Consider the following 15,616-nt stretch of genomic DNA (forward strand, 5'->3'; position numbering starts at 1 on the left):
TGTACATAAGCATAATGGAATTTAAAGAATTTAGAGAAGCATGGAAAGATGTATATGAATCAATGCAGAGTGAATTAAGCAGAAGCAGGGAAATAATAGAGACAGTCATTAAAACAATGTAAATGGAAACTACAAAAGAATTTGAAGCTGGTATGAATTTAATGACCAACAAGTTTGACCCTGGAGGACAGTTGAGAAAACATATTTTCTTCTCTTTCTTTCTCTCTCTCTCTCTGGGAGACTATTGGTTATAAAATGTGATATATATCAACTAGATTGATGTGCTGCTAATTTTCCCTGATTTTTTCCTTCCTTTATTTCTTTCCCTCTTCCTTTCCCTCCCTCTCTCCTTATTTCTTTCTCTCTCCTTTCCTTCCTTCTTTCCTTCCTTCCTTCTTTCTTTCCTTCCTTCCTTCCTTCCTTCCTTTTTTCCTTTCTTCCTTCCTTCCTTCCTTCCTCTCTTTTTTTCTATGTTACAAAAGAAGATATGTTCAGAAATAAAGTTGATCCAAATACAAAATGCAAGAATTATAAATAATGGCACAGGAGAGAGGAATATAATTATTGAAAGGGAGAGATGGAAGATGAGAAATAGCCTATGAGCAAGGCTCCTCTTTAAATAAAAGACAATAGGCCCCTAGTTGTATATGAAGTTATATGTGTGTGTATATGTATGTGTATATATATGTTTATGAAGTTAGATTTTTCAAAATACAAGATTTTATTCAATGATTGTTTAGAAGAAAAAGTAACTAGACAGAGACAGATTCAAAAAGGGAAAACTTCCTTGAAGGCTTTTATGGACTTAATTTTTCTCTACAGATCATGAAATCATTAATTATAAAAGATGGAGAGACAGAGGAGGAAATCCTGAGGGCCTTAGGAGAAAACTGCACATTTGAATTAGTTCAGTTGGTTTGCACATTAGGGTATAAACCAAGGGACAGCAATACAATTTTCTTGGCAATTCTTAGTCTTGAGCTGTATTAATCTGATTATATCACTGTGTGCCAGAGGGGAAAATAAAAGGCAACTGTTTTTGTGCTATGGTTGTACACGATGTGTTGCCAGGAACCTAGTAGCCCAGAACTCACGTTGCATCTGGCACCTGCAAATAGCAGTGTTTGCCAGTGAACGCTGGATGGCAGCAATGTGTGTTGATTGGAAGCATGTTTGAGAACATTCTGTAGAGTTGCTTAAATTGGCTACTAGGCTACAGGATTTGCTGAACATGCAAATAACTTGCAGGAATTATACTGGGAGGGACAAGAAAAAACAACTGTCACTTTGTAAAAGGGCAAAAAAAGAAAAGGAAGGCTGAGGTAAGGAAAAATACCTTAGGATTTCCTTACTCAGCATCAATGTTCATTTATTTGTTCATGGCATATTATTATACCTTAATGGATCTCATTCTCTTAAGTGTGAATATCCACTCCACCCCTGTAGATAATACTAACTCTGTGCCTTTTCTTCTTTTGAATTCTCATCCATGGCTTCACACAAAATTTTCACAGATTATAATAATATCATATAATACTATAAAATTTACAAAGCACTTTCCTTATATTAGCCCTATAAATTAGGTAATATGAATTGTTTCCATTTTACTGACAATGAAATCAAGTCTCAGAGAAGATAACTGAATGCTTGTGGTTGTAAAGCTCATGGGTAGAACAGTTGGTTTTTCTATGGAAGTTCTTATTTTTCGCCTGAATAATTGCTTATCTCCCCATCATAGTCAAAAGGGGATTTATCATCACTTAAGCCATATTGAGAGGACTCCAGAGGTTCTGGATGCTGCTGACTTAGTCCCTTATTTCCCCACCTCAGTACTTGGCTTTTTCTCATTCTCCCACCCTTTTCTTGGTTGTTCTGTACTTGTTCTACAGCTTAGACACTCCTGGTCCAATTTCTGGTCATACGGCTTCTGGTGACCATTGTTTTGCTCTTGATCCAGTCTTTCATCATACTTCCTATATGCCATTCTGTCTAAATAAAATAGCTATCTATAATATGATTTTCATACTAAATATCAAATTATTATAGCTAATAAAATATAATAATTATTTTTATTTTAAAATTTTATTTAAAAAGGGAAGGGAATAACTAGATAGTTCAGTGGATAAGCACTGGCTCTAGATTCAAAAGGATATGAGTTCAAATCCAGAATCAAATACTTGACAGTTACTAGTTATGTGACCCCTGGCAAGACACTTAAGCCAAACCCCCCTCCTCAAAAACAAAAACAAAAACAAAAACAAACCAAATCTCCCTTGGAGATGGTTGCCAGCTTTCTGTTTAAATTAGATGTGTTTAGAGCTGCTCTTTTAGTGCACAGGGCTTTGGAAATGTGTTCTCCCCTCCCACCAAATAGAATATGGTAGCCATATTAACGTATCTATCCCCTTAGGTATCTCTCTCAATTTTTTTCAAAGGCAGACACTACAAGTCCCATTGGATAGATTGCACTTTTCCCATTCACATTCTAAATTTTTATCATTTTGCACACAGCATAATCATAGATAATTATCTCAAATATACAGTCCATTTGCAGATATAGAATATAGAATATATATGTAGGAGCTGTGTAGGTCATAGAAAGAAATATAATGCATAATTCACATAATACTTTAGATAAGAAAATTCTCCTCTAGTGCACAGCTTCACATATCAGTGCTTTAGGCAGAATACAAATCAAGACACACTTTTGGGTTACCGATATAACTTTCTCTCCCATCACTCCTACAGCATCTTAAGTCATTCTTTTGGGGTGACCTGCCATTGTCCTATAGTTTTAGTATTCTCGGAACTATTCAACTTAGCACTAAAATTCTAATGGATAGCCCAGGACAACCACCACTGCTTTCCAATGACTCCATGTGTGTTTTCTATTCTGTTGAGGTCCTCAGTACTGAAATATTAGTCAAAAAGGGTGGTCTTTCTCTCTCAATCTTAGAAAACTCCAGTTAGGGGTAATCTTGCTTGACTTCTCTGAACCTCAAAAGGGTATTAACACAAATTTTCTTCTTCATATCATGTATCATGATCCATATTTTCTTCTTTGAATGATTGTTTGTCTTCAACGATCCATATGGCTAGCCCTCTGACATTTTTGTCCCACTACAAGGCATCTGGCTAAGTGGACTGTAATCAACAGGTGGTTGTGATGTATTGCCTTTGTGGGGTCCCAACCATTCTCTGGCAACATTTCGTGTGCCATCAAACTACACTGCCTTTTATCTACTTGACAATCTGCAATTTTGTATTTTCCCTGTACACCAATACACTTAGAATGCTCTTCCTTTGCTGGAGTTGCTGCCAGCAAACTTGTTCATAGCATCATTTGTTTTTCTCTGAACTTGTCTGTTAGGGTCATAAATAGGTATTAGATCTCCTTCAGTTGTTCCTTTTCCAGTTAGACACATTTATATTTTTGAGTCTCTAAAGCACAAATAAATAGGAAAGAATAATGGCCTTTATCTAGACTCCAACAGATATTGAGCGGAATTTAGAGCATCATTCTATGTGTGCATTAGAAATGTCCACGTTGACTCCATGGAGCTTTTTGCTAAGGTCTCCTGAAGGAAGGAAGTCAACAAGGATGGGCTAAGTGGATAGAGCTCTGAGCCTGGAGTCAGGAACAATGAAGTTCAACTCTTGCTTTGGACAGTTAATGGCTGTGTGAATCTGGGTGAGTTCATTTAACCTCTGCTTTCTTAATTCACAGAAGAAAGAAATGGCAAACTACTGCAATATCTTTGCCAAGAAGATGCCCTACAGGGTCATAGAGAGTCAGACACGACTGAATGATTAACAACATTGTACCAAATGCTGTGCAAATTCTCAATCCTCACAAGTAGCGAGATAGATGCTCTCATCATACCCATTTTACAATTAAGAAAGCTAAGGCAAATATGGCACATGACTTGACAGGAGTAATACAATTAGTAAGTATTTGGATCTCCTTGATGATAATAAGATATAGTGCTAGACTTCTCTATTCTTGCCAAACCTAGCACCTCCATTAGCACTTTCCTCCTCCAATCCTGATCTTTGTGATCTTGGCAGAGAATATTTCTCCCATAATGAAAATTGCAGGAGCTTTCTATTTGAATATACCTATCAATACAGGGTGAAATAATTTCCCACCATCAAAATGTTGCTCATATTCCTCTAGGATCAATTCTATGTCACTTATGAGGGACCAGAAGGAGTTTCTAGAGAAGCTTTATTCAAGATGAATGTTCATTGGACACTAAGTAAATCTATATTGAGTACAATTTAAGACCTTCCATAATTACATAGTCAATCAAAGTAAATCATTGAACATTCGAAGGAATTGATAATAAATGCATGGAAAATTCAGCTAGTTGACTAATAACAAAATCTTAAAGTTGTTGGAGATAGTAACAAGAAAAACAATTGCAAATGAAGATTTCCAAGAACATTCAGAGAGGGAATTTAAATTGATTTAGTATCCAAATGAAAAGAAGCTAATTGTTATGACTTCATCAATGATCTGTCTTTAAATAAGAAAAACACCAAACTACCCAAAGAACATAGGGGAAAAAATGAAAGAAATTTAAATAGGGAGAACAAGGAACTTCATGACAAGTGTGTATTTAAAGACTAGTGTGTAAACTTCCCTTAAATGAATTCCTCCCACCATTGATGACTTGGCAATTCCCAACTTGTTGACTACAGTACTGAATTAAATTCTTGACTCACTAGATGATATAATTCAGCTACCAAGGAAGATTATTCAGAAAAACTACTGAGCCAAGCATTATTTCCATCTGTGACTCCTGGATTTTAGAGGGGGAGATTGAGATAGAAGCAAATGATATCCACAAAAGCAGATGTAAGAAAGAGATGGAGACAAATGACAACTGGTGTCACAAGGCAAACTTCCTGATTCATAACAATACAGAGACTCACGATTAATGCTTCATGAATATTGTCTGTATTCTTTAGAGATATGTGAGAGAAAAACATGAATGTAATGATAAATTCAGTATTGAATGCAAAAGATGCATACTGCTGTTCTCTAAAGGATTGAGATAACTTCTCTTGGATCAAAGGCATATTTTGTTTCTTTTATTTTTAAAAAAAATTAAACTGATGTTTTGCCTTTTACTTTTCCACTCAAGGATCTCCTAATAAAATCATCCTCATTCCTAGTTTTACAGAAAAGATAGGTGAGACTCAGAAAGAAGCTGTAACTTGTCCATGACATCACAGTCAGTGGCAGAGAGTAGTATCTCCCTACATTCTATTTCCTTCCTCTTCACTCATCTAGTTCAGGGACTTTTTTTTTTCTTCTATACCAAGTTGTGTGTCTCCAAATATTACAATTCCCTTCTTTATTAGATAATCCAATTACTTAGCATTCTGCCTTGCTTAATTCATTATTTTTATAACAACGAATCCAGTTTTTTCATCCTAATTGTATGTGTTTGCTTTGACACTTTACTATATCTCTAATAATGGGGCTGAGAAACGTAGACATTTCTACCCATTCAATATGCCCATTTACCATAAGTAGCTGATTTGTTACAGATGTGATACTTCGAGATCTCCTTTGCTGAAGTAGGAGGAATAACAAGGAAGTATGGATGTTATCAAACTCATTGATGAGATGATATCACTGGTCATGCTTGATATAAATATTTCCCAGTATGTAACATTAGGAAGGTCCCAATTTCTGCTTAACAGATCAATATGGTCTAACCTCACAATGTGACAATGACAAAATGACAAATGACAATAGACAATCAGGTATCAAACAAAGAGATGCTACCATTGCAAGACTAGTGAGTGTTGGAATCCTCCTCAATGTACTAATTAGATTTATTAAAGATGAGAAATAAGAATGAGGATGAATTCCTCTGTGAGATTCTGACAGTGATCAGCTAATTGTATGACCTTAAATTCTCAGGTTCTAAATCTAGATTTTTTACATTTTTCTAATTTTAAAGTACAGAATTCACTAGATAATGGCTCGAAATTTGCTGACAAGAAAACAATGAAGATAATCTTTGGGGAAACATACTAACTTTTCCAGCATGCTGAGTATATTAAAATATTTAATTTATTATCCATTTACTAAGACACAACACTTACTAAGTACCCACCAAGTAGAGAACCTCTTATTAGGCAGACAAAGTGGGATGTTGCAACAGTTAGAAAAGATATAGTACCTGTCCATGATGAGCTTACATTTGATGATGAACCCAACTTGTAAATATTGATGGAGAAGATGTATTCCCTCCAATTATTGGGCAATTGTACCTTTCTCACTAGGAGTACCAATTCAAACATTTACAAAGCATTTGAAATGCTCTGGCAAATGGTGATATATGGATTTCCAATAATAAATTACCATCTCTTCTGAACTTTCTACTTTATCTCAATCACTTATAACACTATCTCCATGCTATATGTTCTGAATGTACCATTTGTAATTGAAGTTAAACATGGAGACACAGCTATCTGTCTTCCCACTGGTATAGTAGATAGAAAGGTAGACCTGGAATCAGAAAGGCTTGAATTCAAATCCACAAGTCAATTAATCACTGATTGCTCTAATTTCTTCATCTATACAATAGAGGTTAGTGATAGCTCCCTACCTCTTGGGTCATAAGAATAAAATGAAAGGGTATTTATAAAATACGTTGCAAATCTTAAAGTGGTATAGAAATGCTAGTTATTCATTATTATTATTCAGCTACAAAAACAGAAAGTCAAACTTCTAAACACGAAATTCTAGTTATTATTATTATCCAGCTACAAAAGCAGAAAGTCAAACTTCCAAACAAGAAATCTTCAAGATGTCAGCAACCTATCCTCTGCATGTTTGATCTGTTGTCCAACTTCGCTTTTATTTCCTTCACAGAATCCCCTTTTCCAATGCACAAAGCCATCACTATAGTCTTAATCCGGATTTTGGTCATATTTCATCTAAACTCCATCTGTAATGATATCTCATCTTCAATCTTGTCATTACCTTTGGCAACTGTCTGGTCTACTTGGTTCTTAATGTTCCTGTTATATTGTCCTCTTGACTAGGTATTTTGCCATAGCAAGAATGCCTTCCTTAGAGGAACTTCTACTTCCTTAGAGGATCTAATCCAAGTTTTTTACCCTTAGCTTCAAATTATTTCATCAAGCTGTTCTGTACTACCACATTTCTCTCGTGTCCTATTATTTCCTAGTCAATAATCTCTATAACTTTCTATGAAATTTATATAATGTTTTCAGATTCATTTTTTACTTTTCCTCTAATCTTATTAAAAAGTAAGAAGTAATAGTTTAGAACTGTTCTGAGCAGAATGAATAGACCATTATTTAATTTAGGGGAACAAAACTTTATCCACCTCCCTATTTCCTTCCACCTTCAAAGATGGTAGTGTTTGCATTTGCCCGACAGAAGTTAGTACATCTTAATTAAGAGATAGTCTTAATTTTATCCATGTTGATATTATCATGGAGAAAATTGATAAAGCACTGGGCATGGAATCAGGAAGTCCTGAATTCAAATCCAGCCTCAGATATTTACAAACTGGGTGACTCTGAGCAAGCCCCTTAGCCCTGTTTGCCTCAGTTTCCTCATCTGTAATATTATCTAGATAAAGAAATGGTAAAAACACATTTATATTATGATCTTAGGAGAACTGTCCATGTCACTGTCCATAAGCATAAACTCATTTTATTTTCACTCTCTCCATTCACATCAATAAATTCAAAGTCAAGAGGAAGAACAGGACTTGCAAGCTTTCCTGCTTTAGCTATTTAATTAGTATTCATATGGAACAGGGAAAAAAATCCTGGCTTTATTCATTTGGATTTAGCAACAATGAACAGGAGTGGCCCAGGGAGAGGCACGAGCCTTTCTTGTAATTCCCTTTAGGTGAACTTGAACTGGAGAAAAACTTGCCTCATAGAGACAAAGGTAAACAGTTTAAAGACCTTCTTGACCCTTTCATTTTGTGCTGACCTTCCTTTGCTCTTAATTCTTGCCTATTAAATGTAAGACACAATTTAGCAGTTAATTATATGCTGCCCTGTATTGTTTGGCTAGTGTTTTATGTGTTCTTTTCGCCTTCTCAAATAGATCATCCTATTTGATTCAGTTGAGCTCTTTTAGGACAGAAATTACCATGTCATCTTCTCTCTGCCCCATAATATTGAGCACATAAAAGTTACACAAGAAATACTTAACAACTGATCAATATTTACAACAACAACTCCCTAGACTAGATCTTCTCAAAGTATTGGCTATTGACCAGAGCTTGTATATTCATTATTCAAACAATTTTTTTGAGTTCCTGTCTGATGTAGAATCAATGTACCTAGCATTTATGGCACTTTACAGTTTGCAAAACATATTACATACATCATCTCATTTGGTTACCATATCAACCCTGGATGTGGGTATATAATAAGATAATATTATTATCTTCATTTTATGGATAAAGAAACTGAAGCTGAGAGGGGTTAAGTGACTTGCCTATGGTCACACAGCTAGTAAATATCTGAGGTAGATTTAAATTCAGGTTTTCCTGATTCTTAAGTGCTAACTCTATTCATTGTACCACCAGCTATCTAAAGAATTCAATGATATTTTAAAAAATTAATAACATCTTGCCCTGCTCTCTAGAATCTGAATGGTTTGTGGTAATCTTCTTGCCAAATGGGAGAGATTTTCTACTTTCTGGCAAAAGTCTAGTAATATCTAGTAAGATTCTCCCTGGTAAAATATTACTTTACAATTATAGAATGTTCTTTTAAACCTTTTCAAAGAACTTTTTTTTCTGTTTCATGCTTTTAACTGTGAAGTCAATATCACAATACTTATTCTAACTAAAATTATCTTTAGTGATCTGTTGAAGTTAAATGGTGAAACTGGGACTAAGAGGTAACATAATATAAGGAAAATAGTCCAGCATTAGTAATCTAGAGAATTGTATTATACTCTGGGTCTGCCATAATTCTGTGGGTAATTTTGGACTCAATTTTCTTATTTATATAATGAGATTAGGGCAAGGAGTGTGGATTAGACCACAGGTTACTAATCTGAGACTGAGGACTTTTAAAATATTTTAAAAACTGATAATAAACTAATAAATAATAGTAAAGTGATAAAAATAGGTTTTTGTAATTTTATGTACTTTTTTGTATTGAAAAATATTATTCTGAGTAAGAGGTCTATGACATAAAAGAAGCTAACAACTCCTTGATTAGATACTTGCTTAAGGTCACTTCTAGCTCTAAGACAATATGATTCCCAGAGCAGATTTCTAGACTCCCACCTCCAAGCCTAATAGACTAAAAGTTTGGAATTGACACTAATAATCTAGTTATAGTCACTTGAACATTTGCTATTCCTTCCTTTTATAGCTCTGCTCTCCCTTGTTTCATTTGTCAGGGTGTTATAATGGAGATTACATTTAATTATTTGGTTTTTTCTTTTTAAAAGAAGTATTCTTAGGGTCTTAGATAACATATTTAAAATCTGGGAATGCTTAAAAAATCTGGATTCATGAAAGATGAGTGAATAAAATGGGATGATTGGGACTAGATTTTTATAAACTTCTTGGCTTTTAATCTGAAGAGTTCTAAATGAGTCCAAGACTTTTGAATGCCTTTAGTAGCCAGCCTGTTATATGATATGTGTAGTTTACACTTATTGTATCATATATATGCTTTATGTAATTCATTTATTTTTATAGTATAAAAATATATTTATTTGTGCTGCAGTCTTACAGTGTTTGATCCTACAAATATCAGTACTATTATTGTCATAGCTCAACTCATTGAGAGGTATTATATACCCCTCACACAACGATTTCACTTCCCTGGACCTGGGTTAATCTTTGAGATTATCAAACTATTTGTATTTGTATTCCTACCATTTAGCATAGTGTCTGTCACATAGTAAATGCTTAATAAAGTTTGACTTTAAGTTGATTTTGGCTCTAACAGGTCTTTGATGTTTTTTTTCATTCATTTCAGTCGTGTCCAATTTTCATGACCCCATGTGGGATTTTCTTGGCAGAAATACTGGAGTGGTTTGCCACATCCTTCTCCAGTTCATTTATAGATGAGAAAACAAAGGCAAATAGAAATAAGTGACTTACCCATGGTCATAAGGTTAGTGTCTTCCTGTCTTCAGGACAGATACTATACTTACTGCATCTATATCTATATCTATATCTATATCTGTATCTATATCTATATCTATATCTATCTATCTATCTATCTATATATATATATATATATACATACATACACTACTAGGGAAGCTAGCAGTAGATGCAGTAAGTATATATATATATATATATATTTATACATATATACACACATACATATAAACATATTTATATACACATGTATATATATTATATAATATATACTTGTATATATATGTATATATTTTACACATATATATATAATATTTCTTTATGGTTCATTAAAACTTTTGTGGTATTAAAGTCTTGTAAATTTGGCTTTCTGTTTATGTTGTATTTATATCTAACTTTTCCCAGATAATTCCCTCAATTCCTATTCTTTCTCTTTTTTATCTATCATATCTTTTCTCCAATGGCCTAAACTAGAATTAGCTATTTCTTAGAATTTTACTAAATCTTAGAGCTGGAAGACCTAAGCTCTGAGTTCCCATAGTATACTACCTCTACTCTGAGGTTGGGACTTGCTGGTTACAGATTAGGAAACTGAGGCTTAGGGATATGAGGTGACTGACCCAGAGTCACATGGATAATGTGTGTCAGTACAGGACTTGAATATATATATATGCTGACTTCAAATTTAGAATAATGGGTAAAGATATTTCCTCACTAAGACTTATAAGCATCCTAATTTTTATACTTCTCTTAGTCACTTATTACCTATTATAATCATTTGCATATCTGTTTTATGCTCTATTATATTTTAAATTCTACAAATGAAAGAGCTTTTTTAAAAAACCTTATATAATTACGTGGATGATGTTTAATAAATATTTATTGAATGAATGAGCATTTATGACAAGTGTAAGAGTCGGTATGGTGTAAATTAAAAGCATCAAGATGGAACTTAGATTTGGCGATATGGTCTGCTTCCCACTTGCTTTGAGAGTCACTGTGTAAAAAGCCTTGAGTTTCAGAAGTAGAAGCATCCTTAGAACTTATGTAGTCTAACCCAAATCCCCTCTTCAAACTTTCCAGTGATGAGATGCTTACTATCACACAAGACTTGATTTCATCATTTTTCAAACCTTGAATACTTTATAAGTAATAGCTATTATGATACAAAAAACCTATAATAAATATGAACCATCTGTGCTGCCCCAAACAGAATGAGTTCCTGCTTGATCTGAGTGAATTTTGTCATTTGGAAAAAAATTAGCAGCTTAAATCAAATTGTCTCGATTTCTTCATAGTCAACTGTCTATAAAGGAAAGAAAAATCTGGACCTACCAAAAGTTCACTCATCTCACGTAAGTCCTTATAATGATATGCATAACCTTGTTCAGTATTGTCTTTCAATTGTACATTTGAAATTTTAAAGGTGCCATGGTAATACTCCAGCTTCTTATCTGCATTGAAAAGAAGAAAAAAGGGGAAAATAAGGATGAAATTTGGGCATAAGACTCTAGTTATAGGGAAAAATATGTCTTAGACCTAGTACCAGTAGAGGGTCATATTGAATCTGATGTGATGTTCTATTATATATCTATTCAGAAAGGTCTCTTTTTACGGGGAAAAAAGGAGTTTACTTTTTTGTTCATAAACATGCTTATAAATGAGAATTTCTATTGAGCATGACACAACAACCTAAGAATGGATAGGAAAGTATGGAATTCAAATATCTGAGAGAGGAAAAGAATAAATACAGATTGACTATTGGGAGAAGTAAAAAGAGTGAATGGAGACAAGTTAAGAAATTGGGGACTAGTTTATAATCAGTGTCCAAAGAATTTGCCTTGAATTGTAGATAGAATATACGTACATCCTATCAATCCTAGAATAGGATTATAGAGAGCTATATCTTGACCTACAGAAATCTGTACTCTTGGGAAGAATTCCTGAATCTTTGAGATCAAAGGCCCATTTGAATATACCTTGATGAAGGTAAAACTAAAAAGAGAAACAAATTTCTTAAGTGGCTATCCAGAAACAAATGTGGTCCAGGAAGGAGCAAACAGTGACTGTTAACTTTTTCTATGACATGGACACCTTGGGTAACTTAGTGAAATATATGAATCCTTTTTCAAAATAACATTTTTAAATGCAAAAACCCCTAAGATTACAAAGGAAAATTAAGTATGTTGAAGTACATGTATCAAAATATTTTTTAAAATGAGCTCATAAATTCCAGGTGAAAAGATCTAGGCCAGATTCTAAAGGTCTAAGACATGTAGAACAAAAACATCTCTAATAAATACTTAGTTGCAGAATTGAATTTTAAAAAAAACCAACTTTATACTTCAAATTTCTTGCTTGTGCATAACTATGGTGAATTTTAATTTTTCATTGACATTGTTAATTTTTCAGTATAAAGCTAAAATGATCTTTTCTTCCCATTAGTATTAATTTATTTTGAAGTCATATTCATGTTAATCCTTGATTTTTTACTCTTCTTTTGTCATTAATTTTCATACACATCAAAATAGCTTTTTTATGTTCAAAATTGCTAAGCAATGAATATGGTGCTATGGCTACTTGATTTCTGATAAAGAGAACAAAAAAAACTATGGGACATAGGGGAAACGTCTGTGTTTCAAAGGTCAAGCAGAGCTCTAAGAAAAAGGCCCACAAATCCTTAAGCAGCAGTAATAGAAATGGAGATGAAAGCAGATAATTTTGGCCGTATACCTTGTCAGGTACGAATACATTGCAATTAATTCACTAGATAATGTATTTCCATACACTAAGCTCAGAGGAGAATTTCTTATATAAAAAAGTTATTCATTTACATTTACATATGTACATCTGACATAAATGATAGAGAAAATAATAATTTTAATGAATTTTATTTAGGATGTGGCCACAAATTAACATAAAAATATATCATTTCTGCCATAGCTCTTCATATTCAGAAAACTTGGCAGACAGTAAAATATATGACAAGAGTGCCTTGTTGGTTTTGTGATGTTGGATAAATCACAACATTTCTCTTTATCTCAATTTCCTCTTGTGTAAAATGAGGGGAATGGATTAAATGGCCTTTGAGATTCCTTTCAGCTCTAAATCTGTAGTTCTGTGATCCTTGGAAATGAATGTACCTCATATCTGTTTTTTAAAATTCGTAAGGAAAAATTTCCTTCCAAGTTATACCTACCAGAGACCAAGAAATGAACCAAGAGACCAATAATTAGGCCTATAATCAATAATCCTATTATAACAATAAGGATAATCATCCATGGCTCCAAACATCGGGTTTTTGTGCCCAGCCTTGCAGGTTGGGAGAACCTAAAGGAAGAAGGGAGAGACAGCCATCAATAAATTATAAATCTCATAATGAAAGAACAAAAGACTTTCTAGTTATCTCTGGAAATACAAAAAAATTGTATTATTATATTGTATTAGTTATTAAATTAATTTGGTAAATGTGAATTTGCTTGATGGAATACCTGAAATTATAGTATTTAAAGAACAACAATAAAAATTAGCATTTTTATGGTTCTTTAGAATTTGCAAAATCCTTCACAATGAAATATTATCTCTTTTGATCCTAACAACTACCCTGGGAAGGTTGTGGTTGCTTATTATCTTCATTTTATAAAAGGAGATATGGAAAGTAAGAGAGATTAGGGGACGTGGCCCGGCCACACAGATGGCCAATGTCTGAGGGGAGTCTTCCTGACTCCCAGTGCAGGGCACTGTTTATCCCCATTCCTCTTTTCTCATGATATACCCTGGTAGCACCTTGTCTCTGTGCTGGGCAAGGCAGCTTCCCATCGTGTTGCAATCCAGCTTAGAATAATTTCACTGACATGTTACAGATAGAAGAAAGCAGCAGAGTAGACAGAAGGATGATAAAATCCTATATCCCTGGCACCATTCGTTTAAAAAGTACTGCATTCAGGGCAAGTCACACTTCCACATCTGGATTTTATAAAGTGGAAGTATGGCCTATAGTCTGTTATTTTTGATTAAGTTGAGCCCCAAAAGATGAGATAGGGATAGCATTTCCTATTTTCTGCCCATGTGAAAAATTCACAATAGCATTCCTTTTTTTTTTTTAACCAAAAATTTCATTTATTTACAAAAAGAAGTTATGGGCAAAATGAAGGGGGTAAATTAGACATCAGAGTGGTAAATATGAAATAGATTTGAGTGAGCATATCATTAGCAAAAAAAAGGGGTTTTAACAAAAAAAAAAAAAGGAAAAGAAATTCCCTAATGGACTTTATAATTATCCAGGAGAAAGAGAATATACCTTGAGGTAGAGTGTACCATTAAGTGGTACACTTATAATCTCAAAAGGGGTAACAAGGGAAGAGAATAACACCATTGATTAGTGGGCTAACCCTAAAAGGGATTTAGCACCCTAAAAGATTTAGGAGAAAGACACCATGGGGCAGAAAGCCAAAGTGGCTAACTCCAAAAGGGGATTCAAAAATGGCATAGGCCATGATTTATTAGGAAAATTTAACCTCAGGGGTTTGACATCATAACTCAGATTTTTGATTGAATATAGTAATTTGAGGTTTCCCAATGTGTAGGACAAAAACCACCGGCTTAAATAAATCAAGGAGATTTCTCAAGGTAAAAGTGTTGTGCCCAAAACAGATATAAGATAAAGGAAATTGATGTGAAAATTTATTATTATTGAATTATTATTGAAACGCAAGCTGGCTGCAAGAGGAATCCTAGCAGGTCTTAATGGAGGAAATGTCTAGCTTATAAGGAGCAAGACTGTGATGGGGAGGTCCTTATTGCCATAAGCAATAATTGTACAGAATCTGGGGATTACCAGAATGCCATCAGGCCGCCTGCTGCTGTTCAAGGGAGTTAACAGAGGAGGGGGCTGATTGAAAAATAATCCCTTGAAGCCTAAGAGAAGGGGGAGCTTTCTGTGATGGAGCCAACAGGGGGATTGGCTCAGACTGCGAGTTTGTACTTATCCATTGTGCACAAGGGGTGCATGAGGGAGGTAGAAACCTATGAGAGGCTTTTTGTGTGGAAGAGAATGTCTCTTGTCCTTGAGGACAGGTGAATTAAGCCTTGAGAAATATGGTGAAATAGCAGTTTTCCTTTCAGGGCCCAGGGTTTCATTATACTTTAAATTATCTGAACTTCCTGGGTTAGGCAAGGGTTAGTTTAAATGTTGGGGTGGTACTTGAAAAGCAGAAGGGAATTTTATTATGATTATTACGAGAAAGGGTGTCTCCCTTCCAACAAGCAGTCAGACAAGGAAAGGCAAGATACAGGAAGCAAAGAATGATTATATATGGGTCTGGGGTAACACTCCCTCTAGGCTTTGCCTTGGATTGTCAGGACAAATGACCTCACATTCTTAGTCATAAATGAGGAAAAACTCCTAACCCAACCACATCTTTAGAATTACTAGATTACCTTATATTGGGCTTTTAATGCCAAGGGGAGACTAA

At 34.2% G+C, this 15,616-nt stretch overlaps 1 protein-coding gene across 1 annotated transcript in view; it reads right to left on the reverse strand.

Annotated features, from left to right (window-relative positions):
• Nucleotides 1-15,616, reverse strand: part of TMPRSS11A (transmembrane serine protease 11A) — a 57,255-nt gene that overhangs the window by 31,200 nt on the left and 10,439 nt on the right. Inside the window, exons 2-3 of the mRNA XM_051966668.1 lie at nt 13,342-13,472; nt 11,478-11,596 (exon numbers count right to left, since the gene is read on the reverse strand). Coding sequence (XP_051822628.1) covers nt 11,478-11,596; nt 13,342-13,472 — 250 coding nt within the window. The remainder of the gene's footprint in view (nt 1-11,477; nt 11,597-13,341; nt 13,473-15,616) is intronic.

The sequence above is a fragment of the Antechinus flavipes genome, chromosome 6, assembly GCF_016432865.1.
Source record: "Antechinus flavipes isolate AdamAnt ecotype Samford, QLD, Australia chromosome 6, AdamAnt_v2, whole genome shotgun sequence".
NCBI classification, from domain to species: Eukaryota; Metazoa; Chordata; class Mammalia; order Dasyuromorphia; family Dasyuridae; genus Antechinus; species Antechinus flavipes.